The sequence below is a fragment of the Anticarsia gemmatalis genome, chromosome 13, assembly GCF_050436995.1.
Source record: "Anticarsia gemmatalis isolate Benzon Research Colony breed Stoneville strain chromosome 13, ilAntGemm2 primary, whole genome shotgun sequence".
Classification (NCBI taxonomy): domain Eukaryota; kingdom Metazoa; phylum Arthropoda; class Insecta; order Lepidoptera; family Erebidae; genus Anticarsia; species Anticarsia gemmatalis.
In genome coordinates this window covers 7,007,933-7,024,505 of record NC_134757.1, presented here as the reverse complement: position 1 = coordinate 7,024,505, position 16,573 = coordinate 7,007,933, and the positions used below count along the sequence as shown (strand labels likewise).

Genomic DNA, 16,573 nt, shown 5'->3' with positions numbered 1-16,573 from the left:
TATTAAGTTGAAACAATTTGCTAGCAAAAGATGATAATAAGATTAGGGTCAGCATGCAAGAATGACTATTTAACATAATAATATTGGTCCGGTTTGTATGGGCCATGTCCGGGTTGAACCCTAGACCCGCCATTTGTATGTATAATTTTTGGCAATATAATTTAATTGCCATTGTGTATATTTGATTAAACTAGTTGATAGTAAGAGACGTGCATTTGCTTAAAAAATAACTTTTTTTTAATAGCAAAATATTTTAAAAACATCTATATTTTCATTATTGTTCAAATTAATATTAAGTTTATATTTTGTTGTTTAAGTACAAGATTCTATTTTTATAACAACGCCATCTGTGACGAATCCAAAAAACTAAGCAAAAGCTCCATTCTACAATTCAACGAACTTACTTTGGCAGGACACGCATTCATTGCCATACAAATATGCTTGTCTACACAAAGACATTAACTACATTGCGACAATTCTGGCACTAAAAGTTTTAATGGATATAACATTAGTAGGTACCTACTATTATTTTTTGCGTTTGCTGTGTTAATCAACCTTGTTGTACAAACGATCTCCTTACTTAGTGATAGGAATGCCATTAAAAATAAATCATTTTATGCTTGTTCTTCTATTAAATATAGACAGTTTCACGTGAACGAAGCCGGATGACAGCTATGTTATAAAATCGTGTATGTATCTCAATAGGCGGATTCAGTTGTGTATAGGCATACAGCAATTCATTCTTTGTTTCATTCAAATACCTAACTGTATATATTTCAAAGAAAACATGATTTATGAAGACGAAGCCAACAAAATTGTTCTTTCATAGCAACGTATGTAGGCTGTGTTAATCTTTGCCATTCGTTTTATTTTTTTCTATTGATTGTCGTAGTAAATTAATAGTTCTCACTCCTTATAGAGGTAGGTTAATGAATTATGGATAAAAAAAATCGTTGCGCTTATGTCTGCTGGAATTAAAGGCCTAGAAGTCTTATATCTTGTGTTGTAGGATAGAAATATTTATTTTTTGATTACAATTTAATTAAAAAAACTCTCCCTTCCCTGATACAAGACCTTAACTTAAACGGGTAGGGTTGGCAGTATTGCTAGTATCGTTAAATCAGTAAAACACAAAAATACATAGAAATGGCTACCTTATAATAATTTCTCCATGAAACAAGAATCTAGAAATATCTTCAATCGGCATTCATATAACTTTTTAGGTTTCAAAGCAGACACTGTATGCTAAGGCAATAGAGAACCAACAAAAAATGGCAGCAAAATGATTCTTCTGGGAAAAATAGTTCACGAACACATTACTTAAACGCAAGGTTTCTTCTAAGAGCCTTGCCTTCGTTGGACCTCAATAGAATTCAAAACCACTTCGGTAAGTGCTAGCTCGCCTTTCCAAAGGACTTCCTTAAGAACTTGTTCCGGGGACCCTTTCGTCGTTTTAGCAAATAAACTTGGACATTTTGCTAGTACTAGTTTGTGAATCTGAGGCTCCGGAAAAATTAAAAGAGCATTCAGTACTTTACAATGTTTTTCCTACAAAGGTACTATGTACTAAGGTAACAATAAAAACAAATATATTGGTAGACTAGCTGATACGCGCAACTTCGCTTGCGTCACATAAGAGAGAATGGGTCAAAATGTTCCCTGTTTTTGTAACATTTTTTACTGATACTCAGCTCTTATTGGTCGTAGCGTGATGATATATAGCCTATAGCCTTCCTCGATAAATGGGCTATCTAACACTGAAAGATTTTTTCGAATTGGACTAGTAGTTCCAGAGATTAGCGCGTTGAAACAAACAAAAAAAACAAACTCTTTAGCTTTATAATATTAGTATAGATAATATTCGTGAGTTGTTTGTTCAATAAATAATGCATTTTTAAATACTGAATTAATATTATAAGTTAATTTTTCAAATCGGACCTGTAGTTCCTGAGTTCCTTCAACCAAACAAACTCTTCAGCTTTATAACGTTAGTATAAATTGTAATATACCAATAACTTATAGAACACCTTCTGCGACATAATATCAATATTATCTTAAATCCCTTCTTTCATCGCTATTCTTTACAATAAACCTCTGCAACATAAAATTGCTAAGATCTTTATCATAGGGTCACAAAAACTCACCCTTCAAGCGCGCAGAGCACGTAACACCAACTGTCAAGTACAGACACGACAAGCGATAGAGGGAGTCACTGAGTAAACATCAGAAGAAGAAAACCTAACAATATTGTTACGGTTTCTAAAGAGAAAGGTGGTAGATTATTTAAAGCTTTGGGTTTACTTTTTGTCTTCGGTGATGATCGGTACCAGCGGTTGAAGATAGATCAATTTAGCTGTCGATAAAATTATAACAGTGTAAGAAATATTGGATATCCTTCTATCAATCAATATGTTCGACAAATTGATCGAAGAGTGAGATCCTTTGAAAGCTTATGAAGGTTTAGTTAAAAATTTTCAATTCTTTATGTATCGATTGCTGTTAAGACATTCTCAGTACTGGAGTTCGAAATGATTATCGGTAATGATGCCGTCCTACGCTAATTGATTTAAAATACAATTGCCTACGCCTCTCAAATGGTAGCTGAGGGTTTTTAATAGTTAGTAATAGTTCAAAAATAAACGCTACATGATTATCATGTATTCCGAAAGCTTAGAGCTGTAAAAAAATGATACATATTAATCGTATGAATTTAGCGTTTATTTCTGAACTATTACTAATTACTAAAGAAATCCCACAGCTGCCATTTGAGAGTATTTTCTTAAAATAAAACTAATAAAGATCCTATTTTAAGAGTTCAGAGAATGAGAGTTTGAAAGTATAAGTTACTGAACACGTTTGAAAACTAAGCGGAATCTAATTGAGTTATAGAACATCTAAAAGAGCTCTCACACATCGTAGCTTGGATTGTAACAATGCAAAAGTAATTTAACTTAGTTAGGTACTGAGTACGTGCATTCAAATTACCTTGTTCTTAGGTACTGGCAATTAGAAGAAGTTTTTAGATTTACAACGCGTTTCACACTTGAGAGAATCGCGTTCTTTATTTTGTGAAGGAAATTAAAGCCTGCGTTATAGTAACTAGGCAGCTTTTTCAACAACCTAAGTAATACTAAGTATGCAAAACACTCAATACATGATTATGTTCCTAATTTGTTGAAATGTTATTATAGTTATATAGTATCATTATGATGACGTAAAGATTAGAGTTAAAATAAAACTACAAACCTTAGTGCGTATTAACACATTATAATTTTATTGATACATTTTTATTATAAAATCTTATCTAATTTATTATTACTTAGATATTATTTACTAATACAGTATCAATACATGTTATTAAAAATATAAAGCTATTCACAAAGTTAAGGCTTTCGATTGTAAATTACGTACCCGAAAATACTTTATAATAAATTCATTACACTGGACGGAATAAGACCAATATTATAGTTAAATTAGTAAAGCTCTATGACTTTTTACATGATAACACGAAGCGGCTTACACGAACATTAACAACAGTTACTGTGATGATAATAACGTTAGACGACTTACTTACTAAAGCGTTTCAAACATTCAGTCTGTGTATGACTCGGATTAATTTAGTACTCTCGAAAAATATGGCAGAATAAACGTTTATAATTAACTCCCCTCCAATGTTATACACGTATCTAATAATCTCTTATTTTCTCGATCACTTTATAGTTGCTACTTCTTCGCTCGGCGTACAAAGGTCCATTCTTGGCGTCGTATCCGTGCGGGGAGCGGATACCGTTCTCTATATACTTCACGCTAGGTACCGGTTCGCCTTTGTATCCTCTACTCTTGGTCACCGAGTTTATTTCCCTTGACTCAATAATCTCCTTTGAGCGGCCGTCTCTGGATGGCACAACTTTCTTACTAACGGTCTCGACGGTGTCGGTAACGCTCGGACGTTCCGGATCACCTGAACGCGTGGTGTACCGGTACGTCTCTGAATAGTTATCGCTGCTGTTGCTTCCGCGTCGTATCGCCGGCGATTTTAATCTCGAATCCAGCCGGGACACGAACGGACTCGTTTCTCTATTGAGCGATTCTGTCTTGTATAGAGGCGTTTTCCGTTCCTCCGATATACGATCTTTATAATGTGGCGACGGTGTGCCGTATCGAGATGATAATCTGCTACCGTCGGACTCGTCGTCCGCGTGCAAAGTTTGATACAATTCAGGCGCTCGTTCACGGAGCCCCTTTAGAAATATCTTTTTCTTATCTGTTTCGTCGTAAGATTTGTTGTAACCGTTCGTGTGACCGTTGGTTACCGGAGTAGTTTTACCATATCTAGCTCCGAAGAGTCCGTCGCGCCTGCGCTCCGTTTCACGTGAAACTGCGTCAGCGAGGTCTCTCTGGCTACGATTGATAATGGAAACGATGCCTGGACTCTTTAACTGTTCCGGTGTTTCGTCGAGACGGCTTAGGTGGGGATTAGACTTATACATAGTAGAGTAATTTCGATTCATAGTAGATACGTAACGTGGGTGGGTCTCCTGTTCAGGAGCGCCCATAGCAAAACTCTTGCTCCTGTTGAGAGCCTTGTAGGTCCGCGCCGGTTTGGCAGGTCCTGGTGGGTATCCGTTGATTTTGCCGTCGGGCGTGGCAGTGACGTTGTTGGATATGTTAACGGCGCTGCTGGACCGTTTGTTGGGCGTCAGTTTGTGCCAGTACTTGTTGGAGCTTGGTTTCTCGGTGGTTTTCTCCTTGCGGTCGTGTAGTTTCCTCGGCAGCGTCTGAGCACTGCGCGTGTACTCCTCTTCGGGCTCGCTGTTCGGATTCAGTCGACTTGTAGAGTGACTGAATCGACCCAGCGTGCTCGAAAATTGACCCCTGAAATCATTACAGAAACAATTTTTACTTTTTTATACACTACAAGATTTATCGGTGCTTCGTGATGTTCCGAATAATAAGGCAAGCCCACGTACAATTATTGTCTTGTAAGTCGCAAAAAGTCGTAATCTTGTTGGTGTTCTAATAATTGGATTCAATGGGGAATCTCCTCCCACACCTCTAACGACCATGCTTTGTTTACGCGCGTTTAAATGCGTCTTTGTTAGACTCGAACAAATTATATCCAATTTAATTTAGGACTACCTAGTCTCTTATTGTTCTAAGTGACGCTAGAAACTGGCCCTGAAAGCGATCTTAAATGTTTATTCAAAACATGGCGGAAGTGTCTATTGTAATTTGCAAAAATAATTATAACAAGTAATTAACATAAACCTCCACCTATACACACAGCAGGTGTTTATTAAGAACATTTCCTCGGCATGAGTCACGCGGTTGTCATTGTGCGTACTTCTCAATACAGCGTATGTTTCACTTGACAAACACGAGTGACTCAGTACACTAAATAAGGGTTTCTTTACAAATAAAAGGCTTATTTGCCCTTAATAGGCAATATCCATGGACGGCGACAAATGAAAAAGGCAAGATATGCCGGAACGCGGTTTTAATTGAAGGAGCCGAGATTGATTGGTGAAACTATTGTATCTATTAATAGCCACTGGACAAGTAATTTTCTTTGTTTCGTAACTGTTTCTACAATTGGTGGTAATTGGCTTCGTGTTGTCTTAAAGTTATTTGCATTTCAAGCTGGCTAATTGGTGGTGTGTCTACATTTTCTGGGTCAGAGGTCTTTTAGAATTCTCCTGAGATCGTCATTATAAAACTGAATCTATAAAGCTCATTATTCCTTTTATACTACCCAATTAACGGTAATCAAATCCTTATAAGTCTCGAAGCAATACAAATAGTCTCAATACGCATGCAAGGCGTCTTGCAAAACGAGGTGGTCCTTTGAAACTTACAATATTCTCTTCATATTCCCTATTTTGGTGTATTGTATTTGCGAAGTTTGACACACTTCGCATTGTATTGCTTTCCGCAATTTCTAAAATGGCTCAGAATGTTGGTGTATGAATATGAATAATATTAGCTCCGGGTGAACTGCAGTGGTCTATTTGACATCATCGTCACGTACGCGACACACACCCAAGTGTTTGTTCTTAACATATTATATTTTATGTATGTGTGTGTTGTTCGCACTGGAGACATGCGATGCAATATAAACGATCTTACGATAGGTGTGACATGTTTGACAATACCCACTAGTACGAAAAAGTACTAAATTAATATTATTCTCTACTATTTTGAATAATCAGAGATTTTACTGTATGCAACAAAGGGGAAATAAAATCGCTTAGCAATTCCCTTTTATGAAATAAGATATTCTAATGTCATACTATGGACTTAACATGCTAACCTTGGTAATAAAACAATTTATAGTGTTATAATGGAATCTAATAGTGTCGCCTGACCTCAAGTATAAATTACAAATGCGCAAGTTTATAATACCTAGAACAATCTGATCTTAATAGTTTTCCATTTACTTGAGCAGAATCCTTAAATACTCAGAATTTATAATACATTCTATTGTCTAAGAACCTCGAGGACTTATTCTCCTTCCACAATAGGTGTATGAAAATGGCACTAATGAGTTCAACTGTTCATTGTAATGAACACTAAGTCAAGAATGCGACTGCAAGGTAAATCTTGCTACCTCAATATACTCGGTCCATGTAAACAATAGAACAAAGTTCGTGTGTCGAAACTGCTCATACAAGTTCTATACTCTTTTCAAAATACTATGTTAAACTCAGTTTACGAAACAAACCTTGTTCAGCCCACATGTTTACCTGTTAACGCGAAATCTATCGTTATTACTATCGGCTCGTATCAAATCTCCGTAACTTTATGATAATCTTAACACAAAGCATTCATTAAAGGTTTCGTCTACTTTAATGTAGGTGGACGCACGACTCGGTAGTGGAACAACATTCTATTTAAGGCTTATAGGATATTTTATGACAGTTTTATATCTCATCATCCATGAGCATTGCTAAAATTGTGCCTCACCATTAAAAGTAGTAGACCTTTTCAATAAAACCAAATATGAAGACGCGTATTAGTTTTATCACTAGTTGATTATGATCTTTATTGATGTCGCGATGACAATAGGAGGTAATTAATCACTCACCTTTCGCGATGGTCGCGGGCGTCGGCGGCGGCGGCACGTCTCGAACTGCCCTCGTACTTGTGCTCTCGGCCGTAGATGCTGGGCGCGAATGGGTCCTCCCCAAGGTAATAGCGGTGCGGTGGCGCGACGGGGGGCGCCAGCTCGCCACCGTACTGCTTGTAAGTGCGCGACGAGTGCTCCGGCGACGGCGTGCGTGACGTGCGCCACCGCGCCCTGCGCTCTGCAGATGCTGAGCGGATCTTCCCGACTAACTTCCGAATAGAGTTCCCGATCGCCGAACCCACTGACTTGCGCGCTGGCGAAGGCCGCCGACCATTATCAGCAAAACGAGTCTTTTGATTTTGCTTGCGCTCTTCTCGGTCCCGTCGTCTTGGAGGTGTACGATCCCTGTCTGAACTTTCACGTCTCTCCCTGGGCGGAGAGTAATCTGGCGGCGGCTCTACGGCTGCTTCCTCACGGCTGTCACGTGACCTTCCCGAATTCTCATTCCGGGACGAACTTCTGTAGCCACTGTCGTAGCGGTGCTCTTCTGACAGCCTCTGTTTCGTTTGTCGTTTTCGTTCCGGCGCGATAGGCCGGTAGTCGTCCTCGACCGAGGGCTCCCGGAACGAGCGGTCGACTTCGAGCGGACGGAAAGGCGAACCACGCGGCGGACTGTGCATTGTCGACGACGAAACGTAGGCGGAGTCGTCGCGCGAGGGCGGATGGCGGCGGCCGATGGGTGATGACCTCCCTTGCGGCGAGTCGCGCTTCCCGTACACATGTCTAGGTGAGGAGCCGTTTAATCGATCGTCGCTTGCGTACGGCGAACGTACTGTCGGAGGTGATGGAGATGAGCTACGTGGTTCTGGCATTCTAGGCTTACTGGCGCGTCGCTGCGACCAGTCCGCTACACCTTTGAAGTAGCCACCGGTCCTGTTAACAGGTGCCGCCGTTCGATCGTCAGAGGGCGTCGATGATTTCGTTTTGCGTAGAACTCTGTCTCCATAAACGGGTGGTGGTGGAACAGATGAAGTTTTGCCGTAGTAACCCTCGTCTTCGGCTTTGTTTTTTGTGTAGAAGGGGGGCTCGGGTCGGCGACCGATTTCCTCAGCGATAGAGTCGTGAGAAGAGCGGGACTCGCTGCCGAAATGATTTTCAAGCCACTTGGAAGTTTCTTTCTTGCGTGTTTCTTCTTCGATGTCGTAGTCGACGGGACGTTTGTAATCCTTGTCGTGATCTGGAAGCAGACAATGATATGAGCGCGGAGCGACGGCGGCGCGGGCGCGCGCGCTACGTCTCACGGTAGAGTGACCGCCCGCGTCGCATCTCTACCATACGCGCTATGGCGTAATCATTCAGTAAATAAGTTTGCCAAACTACCGAAGGTCAATGCGATGTATACTCGAGACAGCTTTACTTAACGGCTACGGGACATTATAGCACAAATTATTCAGTGAATGATAATTTCTAGGTCAGTATTGCTACACGTTGTGTTTATGGTGTTATATCATTATTGTGTCAACTTTGGTGGCTATTAAATTCAAATTAAATCGCTATTGTTTTAGATAGCTTTTTTAATTGCTGACCATTTTTGGTGAAAAGGGAAAGGAACATGTCCACTGTTTCCTGTCAGAGCTGAACGCAACATAAGTTTAAGATAAAATGCGTGCATAGTTGCCAAATATAAAAACTACAACATACGAATTCATAGCAAATGAAAATCCAAACCGATACAATGAACTCGTAAAACTGTTAAACGAATTCGGGATCAGCTTGTCATCAGCTGCAATTAATTTGAATAATTCGACAACGGCTTAAATGCCTTTTACAAAGTTCACATGTTAACCTATGGCATATTCGTAAAACTTCACATATTGCGAGATTGAAGAGTTGACGACATTATAAATTACGACATTTAACGGAACCGGGCTTCGCAAGTTTACACGCCCTGTATGTCTGACGTCATTGCGAAAACTTCAATTAAACACCCATAAATGTATGTGGAAATTTCACTGCGGGCCTCTAGTATCAAATCCGGTTGTAATGAATCATCTTGTGGAAATGTAGTAGGGCCTATGCGACGCGAATGGTCTAAGATTGTAATCTGATTTGAATATCATTAGACTTGCTATTGCATGGGCTGTGTAGTTTCTTGGCACCATCTGCCATTTCTACAATACAGCTTCATCAAAATAGTTGGTCCAGGAAACGTATGCGTCGCTTTTTTAACCCAAAGGCATGATATGTTTCACCATAGTGTGTGCCTAAAGATGTTCGTTGGGGAGATAGACCAAGAAAACGAAGCGTAAGGAGCTTACAACAATGAGACGAAACAGTATTGAAATAGTAATGGGAAAGAAAAACTAAGTATGGGATAAGTAAATCCGACCTATAAACTCATTTTTGATCCATATTATGCCATGACAGCTTACTCCAATATGAAAAATACGTCCGACTTATTTATGTTTTTCATGAAAACCGAAGATATTATTCTGTACCGTTATTATTCAAGCGTGTGTCTATTTACAATACATTGAATACGAGCACATGTGCAAATATCAAACGTACATTAAACAAAGAAGTCTGAATAACATTAGGCGTCCATAAACTTATGCTTTCTGAACTTTAATGTTTTATCACACTATTCAATGCTAAAATACGTCTTTGTTCCGATATTTTACGACAAAATGCATCGCTGTTATACCCATGTAATGTGTGTCAATATAAATAAATGGTAATACATAAACGAAGCACGATTTTACACAACAGTTTTCGATATATTTACTGGGAAATATCGAGAGCATGATTTTAATAAGTTATGAGTTGTGTGTAAGCTTTAAAGAAGGTTTGAATTTTGAACAGTTTTTAACTTATAGACCAATTCACATACTTTTTTTCCACTGTAATAATTGCTCGCTGAGTTGAGATTTATACCATTTAAATAGCATACAGATTTAAATAGTATTTTAAGTTTTTTTAATAACATGGACTGACATAACATGGACCTAAAATTATATTATGTTTTCATATTTTTGCGCTTAAAAATATTTTTTATTTTAACAGCCGCAATCTCTATTTAAACAAGTCGATACTTCAAACTCATGAAAGAAACTCGACAACAACAAACTCAATGTAAATAATATACCTGATTAAATATGGGATCATATTAACAAAATGTACGTGGCATGATACTTAACTTAATATTCTCTTAGTCAATTCAAAATGATCGCTCAATCGGACAACATATCACAATTTGAAACGTACGTAATTACGATACTGGAGATAGCCAAAATTATTCAGGGGTCCATTTAACCCAAGGTCCGAACGTGTCAAATTGAACCGTGTTACCAAGCAAACCTTTTTTAAGAAGTTAGGTACATTTAAGTGCTTCATAAAAATGAGGCTATATCGACAAAATTAATTAAACGTCATTTAAAGAACTGCATTGTGTATTAGTAAAAAAATATTATGCGACGGATAAAAAAAAACATGGAAAGGATGATCAATATGACAGATCATGGCTAAAGCTCCCAGAAGTACGGAAAAAAGGGAATGACTTAAAAGCACAAAAGTTAATACATCCAGTCTTTCACAAATCTTGCTTTACTGCAAGATTTTCATCACCATAATCGTCGCATTACGGTAAACCTGCGCTCTCGCATGTCACAATCGCAACTGTGTGGTGCGTAGGCCCAATGACTCTCCATAAACAGATTTGATGGACATGTAGCATTAAATTGGCCACTTTAAATCTTGTCTGGACATGCCACGTGTGTTTACAAACTCCTTAATTGTTAAATAAACGATTCTTCTACCTGATTTGTAAGGGAAAGTGTATACGATGACGAATATGTAAGATGGAAATGCATAATACGAAATATACATTTGCAGTAGCTACATAAATAAGTAAAGATACATTTTATCTAGAGCAGTTCCAATTTATTCCATTTATAATAAACATATTGCATATACAAATTATTTTTTGGATCCATTAATTATGATAGAGGTCCTTAAGAATTCTAACTTCTGGCTTACTGCGATTTACTCCAAAGGCTTAAAAAATCGACTTCTTCAAAGCACATAGGCACTCAGACCAAAATTCAAGCACTGATAGTTTATATGTCAAACTTTTGGGACTACTGAGCGATTTCGAATCTCACATCGCAGAATCAAGTTGATTTCTTATCTTAAACAAACTTTCGAGAATTACTAGTGTGAACAGAATTGCTAATACTAGGAAACCCACAATGGAAATGGTGTAAAAAATATCTCAATTATAATTCAATTTAAACGCTTCCTAACTTAGTTCGTGACACATTCTCTTCCCTATCAAGTTTTTACTTGGTGAAAACGTCGGCATTTGTCACGATGTACCAGGAAACCTCATCACTCATTCCTCTTAAGGGCAAAAGCGAGGCGTGTGGGCTCCTAACTGTCCTAGCAATTAATTTCCTTAACGGTTTACTAACATCAATTACTGAATATAAAACATTATGTAAGTAAATACTGAACTAAACTTCGTGTACCTGCGTCAAATTTAAATAAAACAATAGTTATGTTTTATTTACATGCATGTTGAGTGCAAACAAAAAATCGGACTGACAGTTTTGTAAATCACTAGTTCTGAAGCAATTCGCTTAAGTAAAACTATGAAAAAGTCTTCGAAAAAGTAAAACGATTCACGAGGAACATAAATATTGAACTGTTTATTCTAAGTTTACGCAAACAAAAGATATGAAAAGGGAATGCGTTGTAGATAAGGCTTTTAATATGAAAATGACCCTGCGCAGTCGCTACTCGGTCCATAACCTTACTCTAGCACCTACTTATAAGTGACCTAAGGTGCCCGTAAAGTTATAGCTTTAAAAGATTCCAACTAATTATAATAATTATAAAAAAAAGGTCAATCAAATGACATGCAGTTTTTACTATAATTAGTACATACAAATGAAAATATGCACTTTATCCTATTTATAGCTGCAGGCAAAAATCGTCGAGTAATCGCTTACAAGTCATATATTTTTATCATCATGTCGCTACGTCCTTTGCAACAAGGAAGTGTTACGATACATCAGAGTCGGGTAGCAGGCGAGTCGATCGATCAAGTCGGGCGCAACACAATAGCGAGCGATGTCGGCTAACTGTTGCGACAAGGCCGATATCTGTAGCACTGCCCAACATACCTGTATGAATAAATTATCTTTGAAAGAGCTTTGTGTTAATAGCTTTACTGTATAACACTTTAGACTGTAAGCATCTTTAGCCTGTCCAAATACGTAATGTATTATTATTTGAAACTAAAAGATTGCCCCTCCACTTCCTCCTTTGACTCAAGGCCTTACTTCCCTCGTTCCAGGTGGAGACCCTTGTCTAAATAATTATGGGTAAAATTTATTTATTTAGAAGAATGTCCGTGGTAAAACTGCTTTAACTGTCTGAGTATCACACATCCAGATACGTTTAGTGAAAGAATAATAAGCATACACATACATTCATCCGCACAAACACTTTAAAATATATAAAAGTAAGGCAAAAGTGGAAACCATATCGAATTTACTTGCATATTAGGTTAGGCAGGACTATCAGTATTACTAATGACTCACACAGTTTGTAAATGACGGTTTTACCAGGCAGTGAAATATGTACAATATACATCTATAATGTGACCAGTGACCACTGTACTTCTAGTTTATTTCGTTAATCTTTACAAACTATCGGATTCAACTGGAAACCAATGTAATTATATAGAAATTGTCACAAAATATTATACACAATATTCGATCTTATTATTATACAGGTGCGATAAAGAAATCACAGTGATTATTCCAACGGTTTGCTGGTGTATTACCATATCTAATGTCTGCTTGCATCATTCAATGCCTGCAGCGATTTACAGCCTGTATTACTGACTCATTCAACTAAGAATTGTATAAGTAACAGTTTGGTATCTAATGATATAATCAAACTGCAGCTATCTTGTTTTTTAAATACACTTTATGCTAAACATTACACCGGTATTTTTAAGGATTTTAGAATCGGGCAACATGCGATAAACCCAACTTTTAAGTTGTTACCCATGGTAGTAATGTGGGCATAGCAACAAGTACTTAAATTCGCAAACGTTTAAATATAATGAGAGCTACTGATATAATGCTTATTTTTGTCTCTGATGCACCAGACTTTGAATAAAGAGAAAGAGAAAAAGAAACTTTATGTTAGATACTTAAAACTACTTCTTTTCAATTGCGAATATGCAATTCCAGTACAGTTGATTTGACTGATTCCGTTCGATTAATTATATTAGGTTACTAGCTTCCTAATTAATTACAGCTGCAGTTGAACGACCAAAGCTCCAATTAACTAGTAAACTATCAATAAAATATACTACAGGCTGAAACTACCAATCAACCGCAAAACGACTTTATTGTTTAACAATACAAAAATCTAACCAATAAATAAATCTTTCAAATTCAATAAATTGACATACAAAATTGGAAACGCGTTTAATAGCTCAATAAAAGACATATTATTGAAACAATCAATCTCCGGACTTATAAAATAAACGTATCAATTTGCTCTGAGGCAACAAACTACTTGTCTTCTTGCCATATAACGATATACCGTCTAATAAAATGTATAATTATTTCATTGCTTAGGCAAGTCGAGTCTGCCCACGGCGCCAACAATATCTTGAACTTTTAAGGTAACTAGTTATTGCGAATAAATCTTATTAACTACCGCGGTATCCTCTGCGACGGATCCTATTGGTTGAATCTTATATTATTCTTTATTTTGACCAATCAGCGTGCGTTGATCAGGTTGTCAAGCTGATTTAAATGTTTTTAATTAAGATGCCTTTATAAATCCATGGTATGCGTATAAGAAGCAAATTGCGCGCTAGATGTGTAAATGCCTACGGTTTATTTATAGCCAAGTATTGTGATAATGTGCTGATAGTATGTTGGTATACTTGGTATTCATTGATATTCTTTTAACATAAGTTTAAATTATGCAGAGACTTTAGTCATGCTCTAATTATCTAAATCATGAAGACCGTAAGATAATGAAAAGCTTTGTAAGAATCGTATGTAGTAAATTCGAGGTTTTGTGGTTTTCCCAAAGGTTGTAAGGCCATCCTAATTTTATTATTGTTCAGGAAAAATAAAGCTATTAAAATAATAACAATTATTTAAACTAACTAACCAAAACCGGCTTAACGCGTCAAAGGGGTAAAGCTTAAAAAAATAGCCCTTTATGCCAAAAAATGATTCTCAGTCCGGATTAGTGAAAATAAATGTAAGAAATCTTTTATATTATTTTCTTATTAATTTGTTTGTTTATACGCGGCAATCTAGGTAGGTACTACTGGTTCGAGTGGAATAATTATTTTTGTGTTATTTAGTCTATTTACTGAGGAAGGCTCGCTACATAACATCACGCTACAACCAAAAATAATGGAGCAGCAACAAAAACGTCGTTAAAACGGAAAACTAAAATCCACGCGGATGAAGGAGCAAGAGGCCTAAGCGAGATTAAATAATTAAACAAGTTATACTTAACCATAAAGTACAGGAAACCTTACAAATTCTTAGATGAGTGTACCTACTGATGACAGCGCGCTTCCCCGAACACCATATCTTGGTGGAAATCGTGTTCCACCCACGTCCAAATGTTTATCTCACCGTAATATTAGTTAACATATTCGAACAAAAACATTATGACGACTAATTAATTTAATAGTTAGATCTGCCCACGCGTGTTTTAATCAGATTATGTTAAGATTAGGTTCAGGCCGAACTGAACCTGGGGTCAATTAGTATCCCACGCATACAATTTAGTGGATAAAACATAAAGTAATATCTTAAGGTACCTACGTTTTTTATTCCATGATACCTGTCGATTGTCGTGTCAGGTTTACGTTGCCCACCCGAGATTCATTAATATTTGGATTTTATTTTGCTATTGATACCAATTTAATGTGAACTCCGCGTTTTACTTTTAATTAGTGCGTGTGGACTTATAATAGTGTAATGATGGGGACAAACCATCCCCATCATTACACTATTATAAGTCCGTTATATTTTCAAAAACTCTGCGCACCTTATTTACGCAGAATTATTTTCTCCGAAAACTGATTCGTCATTTACAATATCCTACAATTCTTACACATAACACACATAAATTCACGTACTAAAGGTGTAGAAATACATAAAAGGAATACTATTTTGAGAGCTAAAGTCAAGGCTTTTTTGTTCAGATTCTGACACGGTCATACGGAACTAGGGCCACCAAGGTTGACTTCACACCGAAATGGTCACAATCCAAACTGACCCATTAACATAATGACAAACAGACAAACAGGTGATTCGTGAATGAGCTTATATAGAAGCGAATATTTCAAAGCAATAAATCACCGCCTATGTCTTTTATGGGAAACATGAATTTAATTTGTCAAATCGTTATAAATAACATCGCTTGATGTTTATAATGAATACTATAATTTAGAAGAATTGTTACTTAATTGTTAATTTCGCGTCTGACCTTTTCGGATAGTGTTCAAGCAAATTGATAAAGTGTTATTTTGATTTACTCCAAATTGCCCCGAGTTTAAGAATAGATTTTAGTATAACGCCATCTGCATTACAAAGCTTATACTAAAATAATTTATGTAGTGACATCTATGATCAAGTAGCAAAACTAAGTTTTATTGCCATCTAGTGACAGAAACCTTAACTAATTAGTTTCATTTCTTACCGTGTTGACGAAGACGGCGCTGTCGTCGCATTCTTACTGACAAACTATCCCAATCGTCATCCATGTTTGGCTGCCCTTCTCTCTCAACTGCAAGAAAAAGTATCGTTACTGTTATGAGCATACACAAAATGTAAACATATATTTGTGCTGGTACAGACATTTTTATATATTATTAAAGCTGAGGTTGTTGAAAAGCAAAGCCTTTTTATTCTCTCATTCTTAAGAATTTTAAAGGAAGTAATAAATTATTTTATTACAATTTCAGATGACCCACCTTCTTCAGTGCGCGAGCGTGAGTTGAGATGCGAGGCAACCCTGAGGCCGCCCGCCATCAGTTCAGTGCTGTGCTCGAGGTCCACTCGCTTGCGTCTCTCCGTGCCCCCCGTCTCTTCTACCACGCTCTCGTCGCTTGGTAATGACTTCGTCTACGAAATAAACAGAACTTTAAAATCAATAATTACCGCGACGATCTAAAAGACAGTGTTTGATTTCTTCACACACAGGACTTGTCTTTAATTACGTATTCTTTTATCCCGTTGTAAAAATAAACTCCGTCAATTTAGCGTTTTTATATTAAACTTTAATGGCCCAATATAACATTTTAACATCATATTAATCATCTTCTGGGTAAATCGAGTAATTTTTCCGAGGTAAGACTTTATTGATGATATTGTTAAAAAAATATTTTTACAGATCCTAATATCTTTGCCAAACTCTACATCTCGGCAACAACATAGTTGTAGTTTCGATACG

At 37.1% G+C, this 16,573-nt stretch overlaps 1 protein-coding gene across 6 annotated transcripts in view; it reads right to left on the bottom strand.

Moving 5' to 3' along the window:
- Window positions 1–3,247: 3,247 nt before the first annotated feature.
- chas (chascon) overlaps window positions 3,248–16,573 on the bottom strand; it is a 119,853-nt gene continuing 106,527 nt past the window's right edge. For all 6 annotated transcript variants that reach the window (XM_076121793.1, XM_076121794.1, XM_076121790.1 and 3 more), the window contains 4 exons: window positions 16,095–16,245; window positions 15,821–15,907; window positions 7,085–8,303; window positions 3,248–4,875 (listed from right to left, as the gene is read on the bottom strand). In XM_076121793.1, coding sequence (XP_075977908.1) covers window positions 3,687–4,875; window positions 7,085–8,303; window positions 15,821–15,907; window positions 16,095–16,245 — 2,646 coding nt within the window. In that variant the 3' untranslated portion in view covers window positions 3,248–3,686. The remainder of the gene's footprint in view (window positions 4,876–7,084; window positions 8,304–15,820; window positions 15,908–16,094; window positions 16,246–16,573) is intronic.